At 34.7% G+C, this 20,510-nt stretch overlaps 1 protein-coding gene across 3 annotated transcripts; it reads right to left on the bottom strand.

Annotated features, from left to right (window-relative positions):
* Positions 1–1,121: 1,121 nt before the first annotated feature.
* Positions 1,122–19,403, bottom strand: GSL04 (glucan synthase-like 4). Of its 3 annotated transcripts, XM_011046626.1 has the most exons (41): positions 18,880–19,398; positions 18,099–18,199; positions 17,617–17,735; positions 17,442–17,529; positions 17,223–17,333; positions 16,860–16,979; positions 16,591–16,683; positions 16,415–16,506; positions 16,035–16,161; positions 14,586–14,702; positions 14,430–14,506; positions 14,178–14,343; positions 13,300–13,425; positions 13,094–13,211; positions 12,583–12,911; positions 11,788–11,840; positions 11,633–11,693; positions 10,523–10,604; positions 10,388–10,437; positions 10,076–10,162; positions 9,864–9,995; positions 9,683–9,777; positions 9,516–9,600; positions 9,273–9,433; positions 8,937–9,060; positions 8,746–8,840; positions 8,489–8,648; positions 7,968–8,119; positions 6,981–7,087; positions 6,764–6,886; positions 6,586–6,654; positions 6,265–6,433; positions 6,071–6,182; positions 5,340–5,459; positions 5,153–5,268; positions 4,280–4,363; positions 3,875–3,987; positions 3,571–3,800; positions 2,125–2,973; positions 1,625–1,810; positions 1,122–1,555 (listed from the first exon to the last, which is right to left on the bottom strand). In XM_011046626.1, exons 1-41 carry the CDS (start codon positions 19,100–19,102, stop codon positions 1,322–1,324), a joined length of 5,856 nt encoding a protein of 1,951 aa, XP_011044928.1. In that variant the 5' UTR covers positions 19,103–19,398; the 3' UTR covers positions 1,122–1,321. The 3 variants fall into 3 exon arrangements, with proteins under 3 accessions (XP_011044928.1, XP_011044930.1, XP_011044929.1); XM_011046627.1 differs by lacking the exons at positions 1,122–1,555; positions 1,625–1,810 and adding an exon at positions 1,817–2,086 and having other exon boundaries at positions 2,117–2,973; positions 18,880–19,403; XM_011046628.1 differs by lacking the exons at positions 17,442–17,529; positions 17,617–17,735; positions 18,099–18,199; positions 18,880–19,398 and having other exon boundaries at positions 17,255–17,319.
* Positions 19,404–20,510: the final 1,107 nt, after the last annotated feature.

Here is a 20,510-nt window from a genome sequence, read left to right on the forward strand (position 1 = left end):
TTTAATTTTTTTTTGTTGATTTATTTCTATCTCGTAACCTAAAATATAGGTTGGGAGAGTTAACCCGGACTAGCTCGCCCTTTAATCCTCATATTATATCTTTATCATGCTGCTTAGGTTGACTTACTCTGGTTTTTTTTTGTTTGTTTTACTCTATTTCATTTTTGTTATTTTTAATTGGCTGAAAATTAAACAACATCCATTTTCTACTCTTAAAAAAAAAAACAAATTCCTTGAATTATCATATTTATTTTTTAAAAAAATAACAGTTGTTTATTTATTATTATTTCCTTTTTTAATTTAAATAAAATCAGTTTATTTGATTGGTTGAGAATATAACTCAAGTTACTAATTTTTTTTAAATGCATTTACCATACCTACCTAAATATTTGATAAAAAGATAACTCTAACCTGTGGCATGGAAGAAGGAAAGAGTATGCTATCAAAAAAAAATATTTCCATTTAATTATACATTTATTTTTAGAAAGTCGTGCACTCAAATCTTAACCATTAATTTAAATTTTTAGTAAACTAGTGAACCTGATCCAGTTTGAAAGTATAAAATGTTTGTCCAATTAATTTAAGAAGAACCGAGTAGAAAAACAGCTAACCTAGAAAAATTGAAGATATACCCTCTGCTTTTCACTTCATAAAAAATCTGAAAAAAAAAAAAGAGGTACTGAATCTCATACCTTGAAATAACAGCTTTTTACTAGCAAGCCCACAACATGTCTTAAGATGAGGCCGGAACGTAATTTGCATAAAACAATATATTTCTTAATATGATATTTGGGTATATTTGATTCTATATTTAAAAAATATTTTTTTAAAAAAAATAAAAATTTATTATTTTTTATTTACTTCAAATTAATATATATTTTGTGTTTTCAAATTATTTTTACTTATTGATATCAAAAATAATTTTAAAAAATAACAAAAATTATTGGCATATATTTTAATATAAAACATTATTTAAAAAGTAACTTCCAAATAAGGCAAAGATAAAAATTATGTTTTTAATTCTTTCTTGTAAATGGTTTTTTGTTCTTCTAAATAAAATGAAGGAACACAGAGGATCAAAATAAAGATAAAACCAACTTAAATTTTGTTTTCACAAATACCCCTCTGCGAACTTTCTTTGATTTTATTAAGTTAAGAATATGTGTTATCTCTCTCACACACACATCTACTTTTCTCCTACTCTTTATGATTTTTCCTGGACAATTCTATTATATATAAAGCATGAATTTAAATGTGTTTCTTAATTGCACTGCAAAAGACTGTACAAATATGGTATGAACAGATTGGGATATCAAAAGAATTATGTCTGCTTCATCTTCTTCCCAGCAAGAATTGGCTGGATCTGCAAGTGCCTGTTGAAGGCCTCGTTGAAAAGAAAACGAGTCTGGAAGTTTGATACGGTTGGAAGCCATGCTAAAACTGCTACAGGAGCAAAAAGAACCACGCTCATTCCATAATCATATGCCCTGGCAAGAACACTGGTGAAATGCCACAATCCAGTCTCCTCAATCTTAGGCCTTGCAGCCTGTGCAATCTGACAGACCAAAATATGAGCACAGATGAACTAGGATAGATGTGTTTTCAAGAAGAAATTAGTGCTTACCAATATCAAGCCCCATCCAGTGGGTAAAAATGCTAGACAGCAGACAATCAAGTCCTTCATTGATAGGTCGCAAACGCTGGACAGAATAATGATAATAGCCAGAACAGCAATGAAGAGGAATGCTTTGAAAAACCTGAAAGCTAGGTGGTAATTAGTACTGAACTGTTGCCTTCCCATGTTCACAGCCTGCATAGCATCACGACATAATGTTAAAACTGAATTGTTAAGACTGCAATTTGAGCTGAGACCTTGGATATTCCAACCAGCTGCTTCAGTTCTCAGGGGAACACTGAACTTTCCTACTAAATCGAGTGAAGGAATATGTGGTTATTTAACTGCTGGAAACTAGTGGGAAATTTGAAGATCAATGTAACTTTTACAAGGATGTTAACTAGGATTTCAAGCGCATAACTGTTTAGTTGAAATGCATGTATCCAAACCAGGGAACCAGCAACGCAAGCAAAATAAATAAAATACAGGACAATTGGAGAATTATTTACCTTGACTAAGAGAAAAACAGCCAAAATCACAAACCATGACAGAATGTAAACTAGGACATTTTTGCTCTTTTGGGAGATGTCGAGGTGATACACCAAACCATACTGGTACATAAAGAACCGAGCAGAGAGAAGTATTTCAAACAGCCTAGCACCCAATCCTGAACCGCAAAGATGGGCCTGCTCATCATTCCACCATGACTGCCAACTTTTATCTTGCTGAATTCCTATACCACCTGGCAGCCTGATCCACTTATTCAAATTTTTCCAGTCATCTACTATATTTTCCCAATCAAATCCAGCAGGATTAAACAGAAATGGTGCAAACAACCAAGTGATCGACATGAACCAAATGGAATAAGTGATTAAGACGTATGCCATGCTGCTCTGGTAGGACCGTCTAAACAAATCATAGACAATCAAAAGGAGTACTAGCTCAAATCCTTTAATAAAGTGGCTTCGTGAATATAATCTATAAATCTCAGTGAAGCTGGCATGGAATACCACCACCTTGCGCCCAGTTGGCCGGTACTTAGCACCCCCATGTAACATTGTTCGACCATAATAATGAATTTTTGTCCCTAGTGAGAAGGTGAAGAAAACAGCGGCTAGTTGCAATTGCATGAGGACAAAATCTTTGATGGCTGTGAGAAATCCTTTCTCAAGTCCTATCTCCATCACCATCGGTAAGCCAGTTAGAAGCCCAAGCTGGATAAATGATTGGGAGGCAAGAGCTGTTTCCAATGATTGTATGTTATGAACTCTAGCCTCAAGTAGGAATGCCTTTTGTAGACCGCTTAGGACAAGGTATAGCTGACCGTAGAGGAACACATAAATTCCAATTACTGAAATCTGTGGATTTTACATGCGGAGTTTGAGTCAATATATAATTATCAAACAAGGAGCAAACTGACTGGTATTACATATCAGAGATGGAGACGGCAACACAAATAAAAATGTTTTCAGAGTAATAAGAGAACTTGTTAAATTTAACTTTAGAATAACTATATATTATCTGGTTCATGAATTAGCAATGTAGCATACAACCCTAAAGACCATTTGAACTGGTAATAAATTAGCAAATCAAAAACAGCAAGGAATCATTCTTCTTCATAAGCTAACCACTTATAAACGCATGAGGCTAGACAAGAAAACGAAACTTGAGTAGTATTAATCCAGGAAATTAGAAGAAACTACAGTGGATAAGCACAACAATCCAAAGAATTTTATCTTACCATGCGCCCGCGCCCCCATGCACGTATACCGGCTTGTTTACTTGTGTAATTTTTAACATAAAATCTAGCTTTTATACTTGGTTAGTGAACATAAACCTATATGTGGGCACAGTTTTCCACAAAGATAAAAACATTTAAGGTGACTTCACATCAATCTCATTAAATTCACTTCTTTCTTTGAATGTAGGATTATTTCAGGGTGCAAAAGAAATACCAGGTTACTGAAGTAAAACCCAGTGGTTGTAAAGTAACAAGATAGCATCCGGAAAAAATCAAAAGAGCGTCCAAGTCGGTGTATGTCACGGCTTATTGTTTGTTCACTGTTTCCATTTGCTACTTTGGCTTCGAACTTCGAGATTTGATTTAGACCTACATCGCGACCTTTTCCAACTTGCAGGTACTCATGGTAAGTTATGCATCCCCGTCTTAATATAGAATTGAATCCTGCAGATAATACATAAGTAGCTCTGAATAATCACCCTTCACAGAGAGCAACTTGTGAAAGTACTGGTCCGTACCTGCATATACATCCTCACTTAAGTTTATTGTTTTTGATGCTTTGCTTATGCCACCCCTTGTGATGTGAAACAACCTGTCAAATACATCTGGGTGCCCATAATGGAACCTTACCCTGTGCAGAAGATGAACATTAAAAGAATAAATGAGTAAAGATTGACCACATAGGCAAAAATCACTTTTGTGCATAGAATTAAAAGGCCTCGACAACAACTAGGAGAGGACAGCTGAACGGATTTGCAAATATATGGAAAATGGATGAGCCTACAATGCAATGCAACATTATTAGCAGTTTGTTTTTACAGTTGTACTCAATTTTCTGGATCTGATCTCCGATGAGTATGATAAACTGAGATTCATAACAAAGAATCCAAAAGGCAAGTTAATAGAAATAGGGCAACAGGTACCTGAGAGGATTTGCAAGAAGCCTTTGACCAATGGTGACAAAGCTTGCCTCTTGATATGACATGAACCAAGCTAGAGATGAGACACTGCACTTTGGAAGATAATGTAAGATTCTCGACTCGAGATGTAAAATGATGACATGACATCTAAATCGACAACATTCTTTCCTGTATATGGATGATTTTTTAAAACATCAGATGTTCAAAAAAAGTAATTTTCGGTAACAATCATATTTTGAAGATGTGAGGATTTCCATTGACCTTAAATTATGTATTAAAGAACTTGCATGTGCAACAGAGTTCAGATTTGAAAGAACAGTAACTGCATATAACAACCTCATTAGTTAGAAAAAAAGAAAAATGAAAATAGATTCTTTCGAAGGTTCACGCAGGTTAGCAGGTTTTAGTTGTAATTCCCCAGCTCCATAAGCATACAAAGTAATGCATTTCAAAGTTTGTTTGAAGTAATGCAAAATGTTTAAAGAACTGCTAATATCAGCATCCAGTATCCTTGGCTTAGTGTTGAAGACTATAAATTGAAGGCTATTCCTTAATGTTTGGGCTCCTCATTGAATTGCTTTTGTACTATGTAGAGCATCAAGCTATGTCTCCCAAACTGTCGAAGGTCAGACTGATTCTAGGTCTGTGGCATCAAGAATGATTGCATGACAAGCTACCAGTGCATGAAGCAATTAAAAGATAAACTAGCTGGCATTTTATAAATGGTTGTCTCGGTATTCTCTAGCTCTTGTTCTGATAGTAAATGAGTCTAGCTGTGAACTGAACCTCAAAAGTTTAAAGTTTCATCAATCTATGACTTTGGTCTTCTCTAGGCGCAGGATCTATTCGTTTAATTTATGGGAGAAAGGGACTAACCTTCCAGTGAATATGTGTTCCCTCAAACCAAGTATAGTCGGAGGTCGCCGTCCTTGCTGCCGAAGAAATTCTTGTAAGAGGTTCCGCATTTTGAAAGCTTCTTCCAAATAATTATCCTGTAAAAAGAGAGAATTAAAGTATAAAATGCAAGATATGCGTATCTATATGTACCAGTGGAAAACTGTACCTGGTTCATATCGATTGTTTGAAGAGCTTCACCACGTGTAAAGATTATGGCATGATTTTGATTTTCTGGTTTCCCTTCTCCAATATTTGGTGGTCCAGGAAGTTTTATTCGGTAAATTTCCTATAGAAAAACATACAACACATTCAGCACAAATATGCTGCTGTGCATAAAAAACTTCACACACACGAACAAAAACATGTTGATTTAGCTGCATGCATCTCTCTCGTTTGGTTTATTAATTAATCACTATAGAAAACAGAGCCTTTGATGCTTTCAATCCAATTAAAAGAAGTACTAGGTAGATAAAAAAGTAAAAAGATAGCTAAATTAATGAGACAGAACATAGTGAAAAACTGACTAGGTTCAGGCTCGTTGAACCTCTCTGAACAAGCGAAAAATTGTACTCCAACTTAAATGTCTAAGTCTTACAGTTTAGTAAATTTCGCTCTTAAAAACTGTCTAAATCTTTAAACATCTTGAAAGTTTATTAAAATGTAAGCTTTTAAATCAACCTTCGGCTGTTCTTTTCTCTTAAGATGCCAAGTGCATTGTAAATTCTTCAATCACAACACCCACTGTGCCCAAGAAAAAAAAAAACATGACTATTTTTTAAAAGAATCAGGGACTTGTTAAGGAAAAATTCATAATCCTCGACTTAACATATTTCTCAAACCAAACGTTTCTATATTAATCCTCACAGCACGTTGTAATACAATCTGAAAAGTCACTACCTGATCAAGAGCATCGACAGCTTTAACCAATATAGAAGAATAAACCTTCTGAGGTTTATGTTCCACTATCTCTTCTTTCTCCTCAACATAAGCAACACGGACAGAGGGGTACCTTCAAGTGATAATTTTGTGGTCAAAATCAGATGAATATTTCAGTTTGGGAATACTTAATTTATTTTTTTGTAAAATAGTACCTTTTCATCAAGTCAAGTATGTCTTGTGCATGGGGATCTCCAGAGGACTTTTGTGATCCAAACATTTGAAATGAAATGACATAAGTGAATTTCAAGTCTGCTAGTGCATCTAACCGAGCAAATAATGTAGGATTATTTTTTTCCGCACCGTCATAACCTTCAAGAATATCTGGATAAGCACAGCCAGAAAATGGCGAAGACCATGTTAAGTAATACAATTTTCATACGTAGGAATCTGAAGTAATGCACTAATGATATACTCCTTCTTGTGATAAGGACAAAGGTTATCTGATGCTATCTGCTACAGTCTACATAGCGAACCTTCATTGTCAGCCATATCAAGAAATGCTTGAACTCTTAAGGCTTCTCTATAGTACATCATTCCTCTAACTGTTATAAGCAAAGAAAACAAAGCAGGAGGTTATATCCAAGTTAATTATATCCGCCAGATTGAAATCAATGGCCACAAACATTAATATTACTAAATCTTTCTATTCACCTGTTCTACTCAATGTTTGGCCACGGAAAGAAGCCCAGTTTCTGAGCTCTGAAATCATTTTTTCACCTTTTAGTTCATCTGGATTTTCACATCCCATGCGTTCCATGAAATTTTCCCACTCATCTAAGATAAACAACATGATAGAGACATAATAAGAGTTTTTTTTGGACTAGTATGAAGAAACAAGTAAAAGAAAAAAAAAGGAGTCCTTTCTCACCTGGATAAATACTCCGCATGTAAAATAAGATGGGAACCCTGTCCTGGCTTGAATGAAGTTCATCCATTGAATAAATAACATCCTCCTTGAAGTGTGGAGTTAAAACACTGGTAACCAGAATATTAATGTGAGAAAGTATACATGGGCTTAGAATCATTTCTCAATTAAACTCAAGATTCCACACCATGCTTCTTTAAGCATGATAATTTTTTTTTCATTTTAATGGGATAACTAGTACCATCTATATAAATGTTCAAGAAGTACTTTGCTGAATTTCCCCTCTGATCCATGCACATGTTCAAGATTCATTGTTTGTTAGGATATTCCAGGAATTGAAATAATCGAATTACATAACAATGATGAAAATTTTCAAGCAATGCAGATGAAAAGATATCATATTATGTCTAATGTAGAGGTTATTATTTATTGAATCCTGAATTATTAAGCAATGTATTATTACAACCCAAACTCAAACTCAATTATGTTTCAGTGTCCTATCCTGCCAGCTGTGGTCTTCAAGCTGGGTAAAAGAGGGATTGCAATGAGTGGCCACTAGCATAAAACAGTATTCAAATTTATTCTGCTGAACAAAACAACCGAAAAAGATAAATTTATTTTAGATTGAAAATGAATTGGATTGAAGTAATAAACAAGAGTTTATCACCTTTAAAAAGGGCTGATTTTTTTTTTATAAGAATATGTTGAAAATCTTAGGAAGAAGACCCATGCGGTCCACCTCAATTAATATCACATTGAGCCTTAGTTCAATGGAATCAAGTTGGCTTCTATAGCATTAGTAGTGCTGCAATGCTAGTCTCATTCCTCCTAAATACTCAACATATATCATCAGGTGACTTAGAAACTTGAATACCTAATCCAAATATAGATGATGAAAAATCAAAAGGCAAACAGAGAGAGCCTTGGCCAGTAGAGAAGCAGGAAAACTGTCATGAACAATAAGCAGAGGGTAAGAACTACGAGCTTAACCTGAAAGATAGCATATTCCGCACATTAGGAGCAACGGGCATATCAGTGAAGAGTGAAGTAGCAAAGAATGAAATACGTCTCCGAGCCTCTAAGTTTGCAGGTATGTCCATTGCCTTGTCATTGACTGTAAGCAGCCAAAGGAAACGCCTGATCTGCCATTCAAAGTTTGAAACAACTTAGTAATATGTATGTTAGGTTTGCCAAAATGAATTGCTTAGTAAAGCTGTTTCCTAAGCAATAAAAAAAAAACAAGAAGATTCCTGAAACAGATAAAATACACCTGTTGCTTATTGCCCAATAACCATGGATTAAAAGGTGAAAAAAAGAGTGCAAGTTCTTTGTCCCAGAAAGAAGCTCTTTTTGACCGTCCATAGAAATAACAAATGGTTGATAAAAGTAGCAGGGAATCAACTATTTTATTAAGTAGATATAAATACCTTTCGACATCTATTTTCAACAGACTCAAGAGGAAAGAATGACACACTTTCTGTATCAAAAAGGGAAGGAGAAGATAGTATCACCTGTTCATTGAAAGTGCCACTATCTGGCAACGGAAAATGGATAGAAGTCCTGTCAGTAGCTGATTCAAATAATTGTGGTTCAATTCTTCTGGAAAGATCAACTAAATTCTCTTCTGTCCGCTCAACATTCTGTCGGGAAGAGTAGACCAAATCCAATATTCTGTTCAAAACGAAAATGAAATGGAGTAAAGTGACACATTGAGTTGATCTTAAAATTTGGATTAATCCCTAAAACAAGAGCCCCTGAGAAACCTAACCTGGAACCATCTGTCATCATATCGTAGGTCACAAGCTCAAACATATCTTGGAGAACTTTCACAACATTACCGTTTTGATTTTCATTTCCCTCCAGCTTAAGAAATTGCAAAATATTGTATTTTAATAACCAGCAATGAGAAATAACTGCATAGTCAATCTTAACACTTTCATTCTCAATGGTTATAGTTACCAGAAGTTCAACCAACTGAATACATTTTGCTTTCAAGGCTGGAAGCTCACTCATCTTGAAATCCTCAAGAAGACTTGACCTTTCCATGCTTTCTTCAATTTCATTTAGTATGCTGGATACAACTCTGAAAACCGATGCAGGCAACACCACAAGGTCAGCAATAGTATTTGAAGGATACATATGAGAAGCAAGCAGAGGGAAGTAACTCGGCTTCCATTCCAATCAAGAAAACACAAAAAAGAACTATGCTATACAAAACTTGCCGGAACTCAAAAATCAATATCGGTTTTTTTCATATTGAAGATTGCATTCAATCAAAAGCTGAATCTTCTGTACCTTTTCTCCAGATCGCCTACAATGAGCATTTCAAGGACATACTTGAGTGACTCATAGCCCTCCTTCACAGCACAATACATGTACTTGTCTTTTTTAATTTTTCTGAAAAGAATCTCATCCTTCCCCACAAAATCTCTTGCAATGCTCAGTGCTGTTGAAAACTAGTAAGAAAAAAGAGCTTTGTTTATAGATGAATGATGCTATCAAAACAAAACTACGAAATTTTGAACACAGGGAACGAACCTTGTTTGCCAGGAGGAAAATAGGCCAACGAACCATGCCAGAAAATAACTCTGAAGACATAGGAATTGTCATCAAATCCATCTCCCTGTTGATGAAAACATTACCTATAAAATATTTCTTGGAGATAGAGGTGGAAACAGAATAGTACTCCAACAAGTAAAATGTACCAGTTGCTTATCAAGTCCTCTAGCCGGAAAGTATTGATTATTTGGTTCCATACGAAAGCAAACTTGGCAACACCATTTGTTTCATTTTCAGAAACCTGAAAATAAAATCTAGTAAATTGTCATTGAGAGAAAAGGAGATCCTCGATTAAGAAAGATATTCTAACATTAACAAATCCCATACCTTACGAAATCTCCGGAGAAAGAAATTTCTTCTTGTTTTCTGATCACTTTTTGCTGAAGTTGGGATCAAGCAAGCATTGAATGCAGAAGGCAAAGCATGAAATCTACTTCTCAGCATCCCCAATGTTCGAATCTACAAATAATAGGAGAAATAACAGCCAACCCCAATATTTGGCGAGAAAACATTACAGCTATAAACTCCACCAGGCTTACCTCACCAAGATGATTTAAAATGCCATAGAGTCCTCCAAAAATTGTGCAGAAAACAGAATACCAAATCTGTGTGTCCATGAAATACACCTGAGAAAATTGCAAAATAAGCAAATGCCAGGCATTATATGTTTGCTAGGGAAAGTACAATGATCCAAGAACTTCAATTTCATTCATGCCTTAGTGACTGTAATGTATTTGTTTTAATATTTTGATTTTCCACCTTCATGGGTTGGCTTGAGAGAAAGATTTGTAACAGAATTGCATCAAACTAAAAAAGCATTGCCAAAATGAGAAGGAACATCAGAATCTTACAACTATAATTGGAGCCCATATAGCCATAAGTGCACCAACATTGCTTTTCACTGCAACAGTAGAAACTCACTTACTATATACATAAAGAAAGTGGTTAACTCTTAGAAGCTAAACGCAGAATGAAATGAAGTTTACCTTTTGGGAAAAGCTCATGCCAGTCATAATTTTCCACACCTATTTTCAAGATTAGTCTTGTTGGTCCAATGAGTGGTTTGATCTGCATATTTCCATTGACAGGAATAATCAGTATCTTTGCTTTTATGGGAACACCTCTCATCGTGACAATAGTGAAATCATACTGCAATACTGCTAGATGAATTAAGCTTTCACGAAGAGCAGCGGCATGATATTACACGTTTATAAACAACCAATTATCATATTGAGTAAACATAAATGTTTCTCAAAATATTCTTTATGGCTCCTTCAATTGCAATTCCCAAGTGGAAAACTTAATGAATCTGAAAGACCTATTTTGTATCAGTAGTTGGTACGAAAAATAAAGTCCTGTTTCTTAATCCAGAATCAGAAAAGAATAGCTGTACTAGCACATAGACTGGACATATAAACTTCAAGAGGTGTGATAAATTGTCTATTACAAATTTGAACAATAATGAGAAAGATTATGTGGCCTCTTGGTATAATATTTTTGAATCATGTTATAAGGACATAGAAGATGCAATGAAAGAAATAAAATAAGATCTTCTGTTTCACCAAAGACAGTAATATTCCAAGCAATCAAGACCAGAATAGTCCTTTGTATCAGAAAAGATTTGAGATTCAGTTGATAATAAATGCACATTAGGTTAATCAGGTCTTCTATATTTCATATTAACTTGCAAGTTTTTTTATTTATTTATTTTTTGCACATGCACATATAATTCTAGAGAATATAATTTACTTGCTACACATGTTTTTCTTGCAGGCATTAAGACTGTTCCGAGTAAATTATATAAATATTAATTTTAGTGTTTAGACTTTAGTGTATAGAGCTCATGTCCCCAAGTTTTCATCTTGTGCCATTGAGGCATAACTAAGTGCAGATTCCTTTCTAATATACTGCATGTTTCTAACTCATTCAGCCTTGATGACACAGTAAATAACTTTATAATATCACAATATCCATGTCATCTACAACAATCAGTCTGTTGTGCAAAATTAGAGTGCAAAACAGCCACTAGTTGTGGATTATGCATCACATATCGAATGATAATCATAGAAAAGGGAGAGAATTTTAGCACTTCTAACCTCAAAACTATAGCTGAATAAAAATTTGGTCAATAATACCAGCACCCAAAATACTGTATATCTGGTAAGTAAGAAAAAGTTTGTGTTTAGGGAAGAATAAAGAAGGAAAAAAAAAAAGGCTAATGAAAAGCTTCTAAAATGGGAAAATGAGATACTTGAGAACCGAAACTTGGGTTTCTTGCATCCCACGTCCAACATATGATCTTGGCTGCATGATAAAAACAGTAATTGTTGAATCATGGTTACAATAATCTAATAATAATAAAAAGATTAAAAAAAAAAGAGGATAAACGTTAGGTTTATATGCTTCACATGGCATAAAAATGAAAAGAACCAGAACTTGTATGAAATTACTTCTCAGTTAATTAGAGAGAAACAGAGTGGATTACAAATGAATTAAAATAAATAGCTCACAAACAAGAATAACACTTTAAATCCAAGGAAATAGTGCTTGTAAAGTTGATGAAAGGTAATTGCTATGGATATAGAGAAAGGCTCTTTCTTCCATTTACAATCATGAAATGGTTGCACTTTACACCTGTACTTCTAAAAATAATGTAGTTGTTTAGAAGTTCACTTGTACTCCTAGATTTTCAACATGAACACGTTGATCATGGATTCATGTTTTGTAGTATCACTTTAGAACTGAATAATCTTATATTATGTATAATGCTACAGTCATCCCATCATAGAAAATAATTTTTTAAGTTGACCAAGTAAGGACAAGTTTCTATCCACAGTTCATTTTAATCTTTACTGTAGTTTTAATTGCATGCCTTTAACATCTTGAAACTTGCAATCCCCATTCAAGTTTAAAACACAGAATCAGAGTCAATCTTACAATTGGCATTGGCTAATTACTGAAAATTTTAGGGAAAGCACATCACTTCAAGATGGAAAAACCATATGCTGAAGGAAATTAAAAACAAAAAGTACTTGATTAATCATACCTGTGTCCACCAGGAAAATATTTTGAATATCTGACAATTCGAGACCTCAATGTACTTGTGAATCGCAGGAACAAAAAATAGGACCATCTCAACTGCATTAGTCATATGGAAAATTGCAACTGCAACCATATAGGAAGAAAAACACAGCTCCCCTAGCCAGCTTCTATATTGTGTGGAATAACAAGTATACTTCCTCTTAGATTTAGCATAAAATACAGGTAGAACAATAGTCCATATGACTGCAACTAACAGCTTCAGCACTTGTTTCCTTCTTGACAAAATATCCATCGTGAGTCTTGTTTTCCATGTAAAGACAATGTCAAGAATTGCTGCAACATAAAAACATATATTTATGAATTTATTGATCTCTATCACTTCTTCAATATGATGATGTTTGTGCAGGCATGTCATGAGAAGGGGTGGGGGTGACTAACACTGTTGAAACCCTGTATCTTCATGGTGTTAACAAGACTCATAATAAACTATTTGTTAGCACATAATAGTAACATACCTTGTACAAGTTTAAGAATAGCAGATGTAATGAAGATGCTCATGATGTCCTCAAATACTACTGCATCGAGCATTTCAAGTGGGGACCCCAAATCATGGCAAGCCATAATTATCATTGCCTGAAATGCAACAAAAATTACTATTAGACACGGCTAATTCATCATATAATGGAACTAACCAACAAATCAGTTGTATGTTGTATTTGACCTGAAGGGATAGAATAAAAAAGCTCCACATTCTATCAAAGCTCCTAAAAATCTGCCAAAACGAGCGAATCTCTGCAAAATTTTTCTTTCCCTGCCATTTTGGTTCGTGTATTTCTTGAACAGTAGCCTGATAGAAATGAAGAGAGAGTTAGAAATTGGATTATCAAATGCCAGACGACAACCCAACTTCCCAAAACAATGTTGGAGATTTCATGATCTCATAAACCAAAATATATATATATATATATATATATATAGCAAAGAGATATCAAATTATTCTACTTTGCCTACTTAGATGCTCATATAAAAGCCACAATATGGCAAAAGACAAGGTATCCTTCTCTCCTTATTCTCACTACTGATATAAGATGAGTTGCATCAAAGCTTATCTATCAAAAATTATATATGTTCCTGAATGCAGGCACTTTAATCCAAGAAGTAAAGGTTCAAAGCAATAAATTCAACAGATAAAGTTCAGGAGGATCACCCACAACACCCATATAAACACAAGATTCACCTCACTAAACCCTCTGATTAATGACTAAAATGTGGAAAGTCACCAGCTATCTAAGTGTAAATCAACATGGGCTTTCCCTTTTCACCACATAAAATCATCAATTTATGTTGCAGAAATGAGAACTGAAGACATGGTAATCTATGTACGAGATTAATAACTATAGTTATATGTGCATGTTAATGGCTCGAATGTAGTGCAGTAGTGTCCCTTCACAAACTAGAAATTACAGAAGCTACATTTCAAAATAGACAATAGACAAACAGAAGAACTGAAACTATTATTTGAAATCTGTTCAGTTTATAAATCAATGGCAATCTGGAAATAGAAAAAAATGCTTAAATGACGAGAGTGATAAAGTTTACCCCTGGTTCTTCATCCTCGTTTAATCCCATTTCTTCATCCTTGTTTTCTTCTCTCTTTCTGTTTTCTTCTATAATATTCTTACGTTTGGGTTTCTTTAAAGACTCGAAACAAAAGAAATCATGATCCAGACGCATAGGCCAACCTATTTGGAAACAATCACGAGACCTGCAAAAATATTGCAGCCATAACAATGTATTCTCAAAATCTTAACTTTTTGAAGCTGACTGAAACAACATGGATTCAATTCTCACCAGAAATACTCATTCAAATCATCGTAGTTTCTCCATGTAGAATGATCAGCTGTCCCGTTTTTGCTTTTCCGAGTTTCCTTCAGTTTTTTTTTTTCACTTGAAAAATAGCTTTTATATGGAAATATTTACCAAGATATAAATAAAATAGGAATATACCTCATATATAACCTTGTATATCGGGGTAACTACATTTATCAGGAAAGACTCAAACCCTCCTTTGTATGTTGTTGTGAATTTCTTTCGAATTAGCAGGTCATGCAATTCATCTGCCATCTGAAAGCAAACAAGAAAAGATCCACGCTTGTTCAATTATTAAGATCATCATATGAAGCTAATATTCATAAACTTGATAGTATAACTAAAGATGTTATTCAAGAACACTAAGTTTTTCAAAGATGCCTTCCAGAAGAGCAGACAGTCATGATTCAATGGCTATTTAATATAAACTGAGTGTCAGTGCAAATTTCCAAAACATTAAAAAAAAAAAGGTAAAAGTTTAGATGCTGCTTCTAGCACAAATTTTAGGGCTTTCAATCACTATCATAACATTTCCTACAGCTATCTGTTCATTTCACCAATAAACATGATATGTGCTGCCGTCTTGCAGAATTGCATTTGCATAGAAGGTAGGACTGGAAATCATATATAAAACCTCGCAGAAACCACCAAACAGTTACAGAAACCAAGGCCTAGCACTTCATTTCAGAATAAGAGTACACTTTTTGATAGAGCAAAGATGACCTCAGGCATGGAGAGCTTTATCCATGTCATTAAAGAGCAGACACTAGACGAGCTGCAGGGAAATCATCTACAATTCCTATCCTATGAATGCAAGAAAATGTACCTTTCTCCTAGCTGGATGAATGAGGAAAAAGGAATGTGTAAATCAGACACAAGCTAGATTCATAATGATCTATGCTCCAATGAAACCATTCAATTGCCTCAAACAGAAACCAATACTGATGCATGTGCTCATTTTTTCAGTTGAGTTTACACCGCTACATCTCATAAATCATATGGAAGAGCGTAGGACATGATATGTTAGATGTGGAAATTCTGGATTGTCCTTTGAACAGCTCTTTATCCACATTAAAAAAGAAACCAGTACTACTGCCATATATGGAAAGTAAGATTTCCACAGAGCGCATGATTTAGACATGGAAAGAGTTATTTGAACAATTGTACACAATTTACATCTAACACAAGTTATTTGTGCTTGATGTTAACAACAGGGAATCAAACAATATTCTTTTTTTCTTTTTTTCTTTTTTTTTGCTTTCCTCTACTTTCTAAGAAACATCTCATCTTGTTTTGTCAACACATTAGAGGAGCCTTTGATTAATGTCATTTCCTTGCAGATAAAAAAAATTGAAACGTATCTATTCCTATTAGTGAATTGTAATGTAGTTAATAGAAACTGTGGTTTCGAAATGCTGGGCAAAGACGCTTCTGTAACTTTGGCTAATGAAGTTAAACTATTTTTGAAGTCCAGGAATGAGACCCCATGGGAATTGAAATGAAAGAACAAAGTATTCAACCAATGTGGTCACAAACCTGTGAGTGGATTATACAGGAAATAATCAACAGAAACACATTTAAGCTTACATGGTGAAAGATATAGCATAAACACTCAGGCATAAACCGCAAGTTTGCTGCCTCCCCCCAAATAAGAAGGTAAAGTCCAATATATAAAATTTTGTATTGTTGAGCTTCCTGCTTCACATATGGCAACCTGCAAATACAAGTATCAAATTTATTGCAAGAACCTGAAGATAATGAATATAACAGACATATCACAGGTCTTCTGAAAGAATTAATGGACAAAGAAAACCAAATACATAGATGTGGAGAAATTAGCAGCAAAAAGTTGTCAAGAAAATTTGGCAAAATAGAAAGAAGGGAAAGATATGCTGTTTCAGAATGAAATTGGACAATGGATTTGTAACATCTCTGGCTCCAAGCAACAACAAAAATAGGTCACTTACTTGATGCTGCTATTTCTCCCCAAAAATTTACACCAATTAGTGTAATTTTTAAAAACTTTCTTCATCAGTTCATCCACAGCTGCATCTCTAAGCTGATATCATGAGAAATATATATCTCAAATTCAAAAGATAAGTGCGGTTTAACCAAAAATTCAAGAGCCAAATAGCTTAAAGACCTTATTAATAGATGTCTGCTTGGGAGACTGCCTAATATGGGTGCTAGCAAGCAGTAGAATTAGATGCTCTCTCTGGTTGGCAACATTTCCTTCCTGACACAACATACAGAAAGTGCAATACCATTCATGTCAATGTAAGCAAGAAGAGCATTATGTCACACGTCCAATTTCCCAACTCCAATTTTATTTGCGAATCTATAGCAAACTCTGGAGAACAAACAAAAGGAAAAGAAAAGAAAAATCAAATAGGAATAGTTGAGAGAGAATACCTGAAACTCAAAGAAAAATTCTAGAAATTCAAACAAATCCATGAAAGGCTCACGTTTCCCCAAATCCTCGGCTGAAGGTAAGCCTCGAATGTCACAAACAGCTGCCACAGCAACTTTAATCTGTATTATTTATCAGTCTGTCAACATACTTATTCCATTTAATCAAACCTCGAGCATGGTGCGGGAGGGAGGGTTGGGGGGGTATAGGTAAAATTGCAAGTAGGCTAACATCTTGTCAAATTACATAAATTTGCAGTTTTAGCAGCTTATAGGAAAACTCAAAAGTCTTTAAAATCATGGGGACAGCCCATTCTTAAGAATATTAAGAAGGAAATCACTTATATTATCCATACAGCATCAGACCTCAGGGAGTTGCATAATTGTGTGCTGAATACCTCCTTGATCTAGAGGAAGAATGTTATATGGTACATAGTGCTCAGATTTGGCATGAATACTATCTGTGTCAGCAAGGGCCTGTAAAGAAAGACGAATAGAAGTAAGAAGCACATGCAGTAATCATGGAATCTGCAATTAGTCATTGCATCCTATTATTAATAATTGAAAAAAAAATGAGAAAAGCACCTGGGTTCCAGCAGCATTTGTTACCGCTTTTAATACTACAAACAGTACAGAAGCAATCATTTGTGCATTTGTCAACCTCTTTCTGTGACTAATTCAGATAAAAATTCCACGAACTAAATTAGTAGCAGAGGAGTATGCAGTGAAGTCTCAGCTGGAATACAGGAGACGTATTTACCTGCCATCCAAATCAAACGCTCCACCACTTTTGATACACTCCTTGTATGCATGGTAAACACGTCTGAGCTCACGCGTATCACTCTTCTCCTTCCGTCTTATTAAGGTAGTATATTCGTCCTAGACATTTTATAAGCCAAGAAAGACAAGTTTCAAAATTGAAATAAAAGAACAAGAGATGGTAGCCTTCGCAAAGTATCTCAAAACAAAGTAAATCAAGCAGGAGATGAACTTGTGGTCAAGCACAGAAATCAAGCAGATACAAACACCACGCAGCAGTTAAGGGAAAACCAAGGAAGGCAAGTGTACAAGAGGTTACATAAGAGCACACTCATGCTCATCATTTCTTTAATCTAACAATCTTTTCAACATGCTTATCATTTCTTTGATCTAACAATCATTTCAACCCAGTGCATCCTTGGAGCTTGCAAGCACAGAAGAACTTTGATATGCCTATATGATGAGCTACTATCAAGTTCTTACTTGTTCAAGTCGCTGAAGGAGAGACGTTTTAAATTGGCGAACACCCCGTCCACTTGAATTTCTATCCATGCCATGTGCTATTTCAAAAGCTCGAAACCGACCTGTCCAAGAAAACCACATAATTAACAAAAAACAAAAAACAGGGGGTATAAGTTTGTAATAGAGTTCATTTTTACTTGGAAAAAAAAAATAGAGTGCCACAAACACCAAAGTCAATAGAAAATCAGATTGTCACTTAAGAATGAGCAACTATACAAAATCCAAGTGGTAAGATTTTTCAGTTCATTCACTGTCCATTTCCAAGGTACCAACCTACCTTCCTAATGACTGCAGATTGAAGAAATAATACTCCATCTGCATTGCATTACCCATTCCCAGTTCTTAGCAATAGTAAGAAAGAAAGAGAAAATCCTGTCAGTTGCTCCTTATAACTAACACAACCATCTTGAAATACCTTTAACCTGGAGACTGAGAATGAAAAACTTGCTCTGACCAATATTAAAAACCATAATTCCAACGCCTTTCATTAAGATTTCGTAAATTTGATCATGACCATTAGTTTGATCAGTTACAAATCAAAGTCGAAATCCCATCAACTAGTAATTCACACTCCAAAGTCGAAACCTTTCAAACAGCACTTTATAATCAAATTCAACAAAACAAAGCAGAAACAAGTAAAACCAACAGAAATTCCCAAACTCAAACTCCATAAAACACAATCCAAGTCTCCAAGAAGGAAAGATAATTCAAAACGTATAGTATAAAGAACCATATGGCTTACAAATATAAGCAATACGAGGCTCCTCGCTTTCAATCAAATTAGCAACACGAAGAAACTTTTGAATTTCCCTAGACAAACTGGAAGGCAACCTCTCACTATCAAAAGGCTCAGGTCCAGTACCACCACCACCACTACTACTACTAGCAGCAGCATGATCAATTACAAGTGCACCGTCCGTTCGCTGCGGCTCAATGGTAGGGTCTGCGGGAACAATTTCTGACATTTTGATGAAATGGTGAAAAGGGTTGGTGGGAAACGTGAGGAAGAGTTGTGAGAGTGAGAGGTTATGGTGAATAATACTGCAGAGTATGTAAGTGGGATCTTCTGCTTCATCTTTTGTTTGTTTTTGCTTAATAAGAAAGGGAGAGTGCACACTTTATTTGAAGGAGACTGACTACAGAGTGCTTTTTGTGGGTTTGGTATGGTTGTGATCTCTTTAGCTTTTGCTTTTGGTGATGGGTTTACGAGGGGAGGGAAGGGTTTTGCTTTGCTTTATTGCTTTGCTTGGTGTTAGTCCCAGAGAAAAAAACAAAAAAAAAAAAAGTGAGACTGTGAAGAAAGAGTTCCTTTCAAAACTCTATGGCCATTACGCGGTCTTTTTTTAAAGCTTTCCCCTCTTCTTCTTTTTTTCTTTTTTGCAGCTCCACTGCTTCCAGTCCAAGATCAATATGTTCAAAGGGTTCTTCTGCATATTCCAATCCAGCATTTATTTTCTCTCTTGTTTTTAGATTGCATAGCATATCCTCTACGTTAAAATGAATCCATTTGCTCTCCATTAGTTGTCTTCCAACCAAACAAGGGATGTGTATATATGTTTTTTTAAGGAAAAGAAGAAGAAGAAGCAAAAGCCCCTCTGCTAAGGAATGCTGGAAAAGGACATAAAGCAAAGCAAAACCTAATATTTTAGTGGTCAAACCCCTTTGCAATGGAAAGCTTATGCCTTCCCTTTTTTGCTTACAAATTAAGAAATAGAAAAGGAGAACGTGCATGTTTATGGGTCATGCATGCATGGCTGCTTTTCACCTATGAGCTCAGTGCTCATTGTAACTTTTTGGAGCCTACCGGCTCATATAATTGCAGCATTAGTGTGCTCTGTATTGTTCTTTTCGATTGAATCAGACTTCCTACAGGGAGACGGAAACGGAAAAGTAAAGTTACTTGAAAAGTAACGTGTTGGGATTATTGTGATCCTGTTTGCAAATTTGTTCTTCCCTGATGACAAGAGCGTAATGAACTTCACCACATGTTATTTTTAAAAATAAAAAATTTGATTTTTTTTTACATCATTTTAATTTTAATATATGGTGTCAAAAGTAATTTTTAAAAAAATAAAAAATATTATTTTAATATATTTTTAACTAAAATTTATTTTAACTTTACAAGATTCGTCTTTGATTCGCTTCAATACCATTAATTCTATGTTTGAACTATATATATATATATATCCAACCTCAAAACATTAAAGGCATTTAGATTTTTCTACAAGAAAAGGTGAGTAAGTTTCTCTGAAACATTATTAGCAATATTGAGGGTACGTACATTCATTCTATTTGTCAGATTTGTTCCAATTTCACTCTATAAATTTGTTCTTTATCAATTAATTCCTCAAGTACTTTTATTATTCTTTAACT

Source organism: Populus euphratica, unplaced genomic scaffold (assembly GCF_000495115.2).
Source record: "Populus euphratica unplaced genomic scaffold, PopEup_1.0 scaffold113.1, whole genome shotgun sequence".
Lineage (NCBI taxonomy): Eukaryota > Viridiplantae > Streptophyta > Magnoliopsida > Malpighiales > Salicaceae > Populus > Populus euphratica.

Coding starts and splice junctions, on each gene's coding strand:
- GSL04 (XM_011046626.1), bottom strand. CDS start 19,102: ATGTCAGAAATTGTTCCCGCAGACCCTACCATTGAGCCGCAGCGAACG. Junction 16,162..16,414: donor GGGAGAAATAGCAGCATCAA/GTAAGTGACCTA, acceptor TTGTATTTGCAG/GTTGCCATATGTGAAGCAGG. Junction 4,364..5,152: donor GAACACATATTCACTGGAAG/GTTAGTCCCTTT, acceptor TCCAAAGTGCAG/TGTCTCATCTCTAGCTTGGT.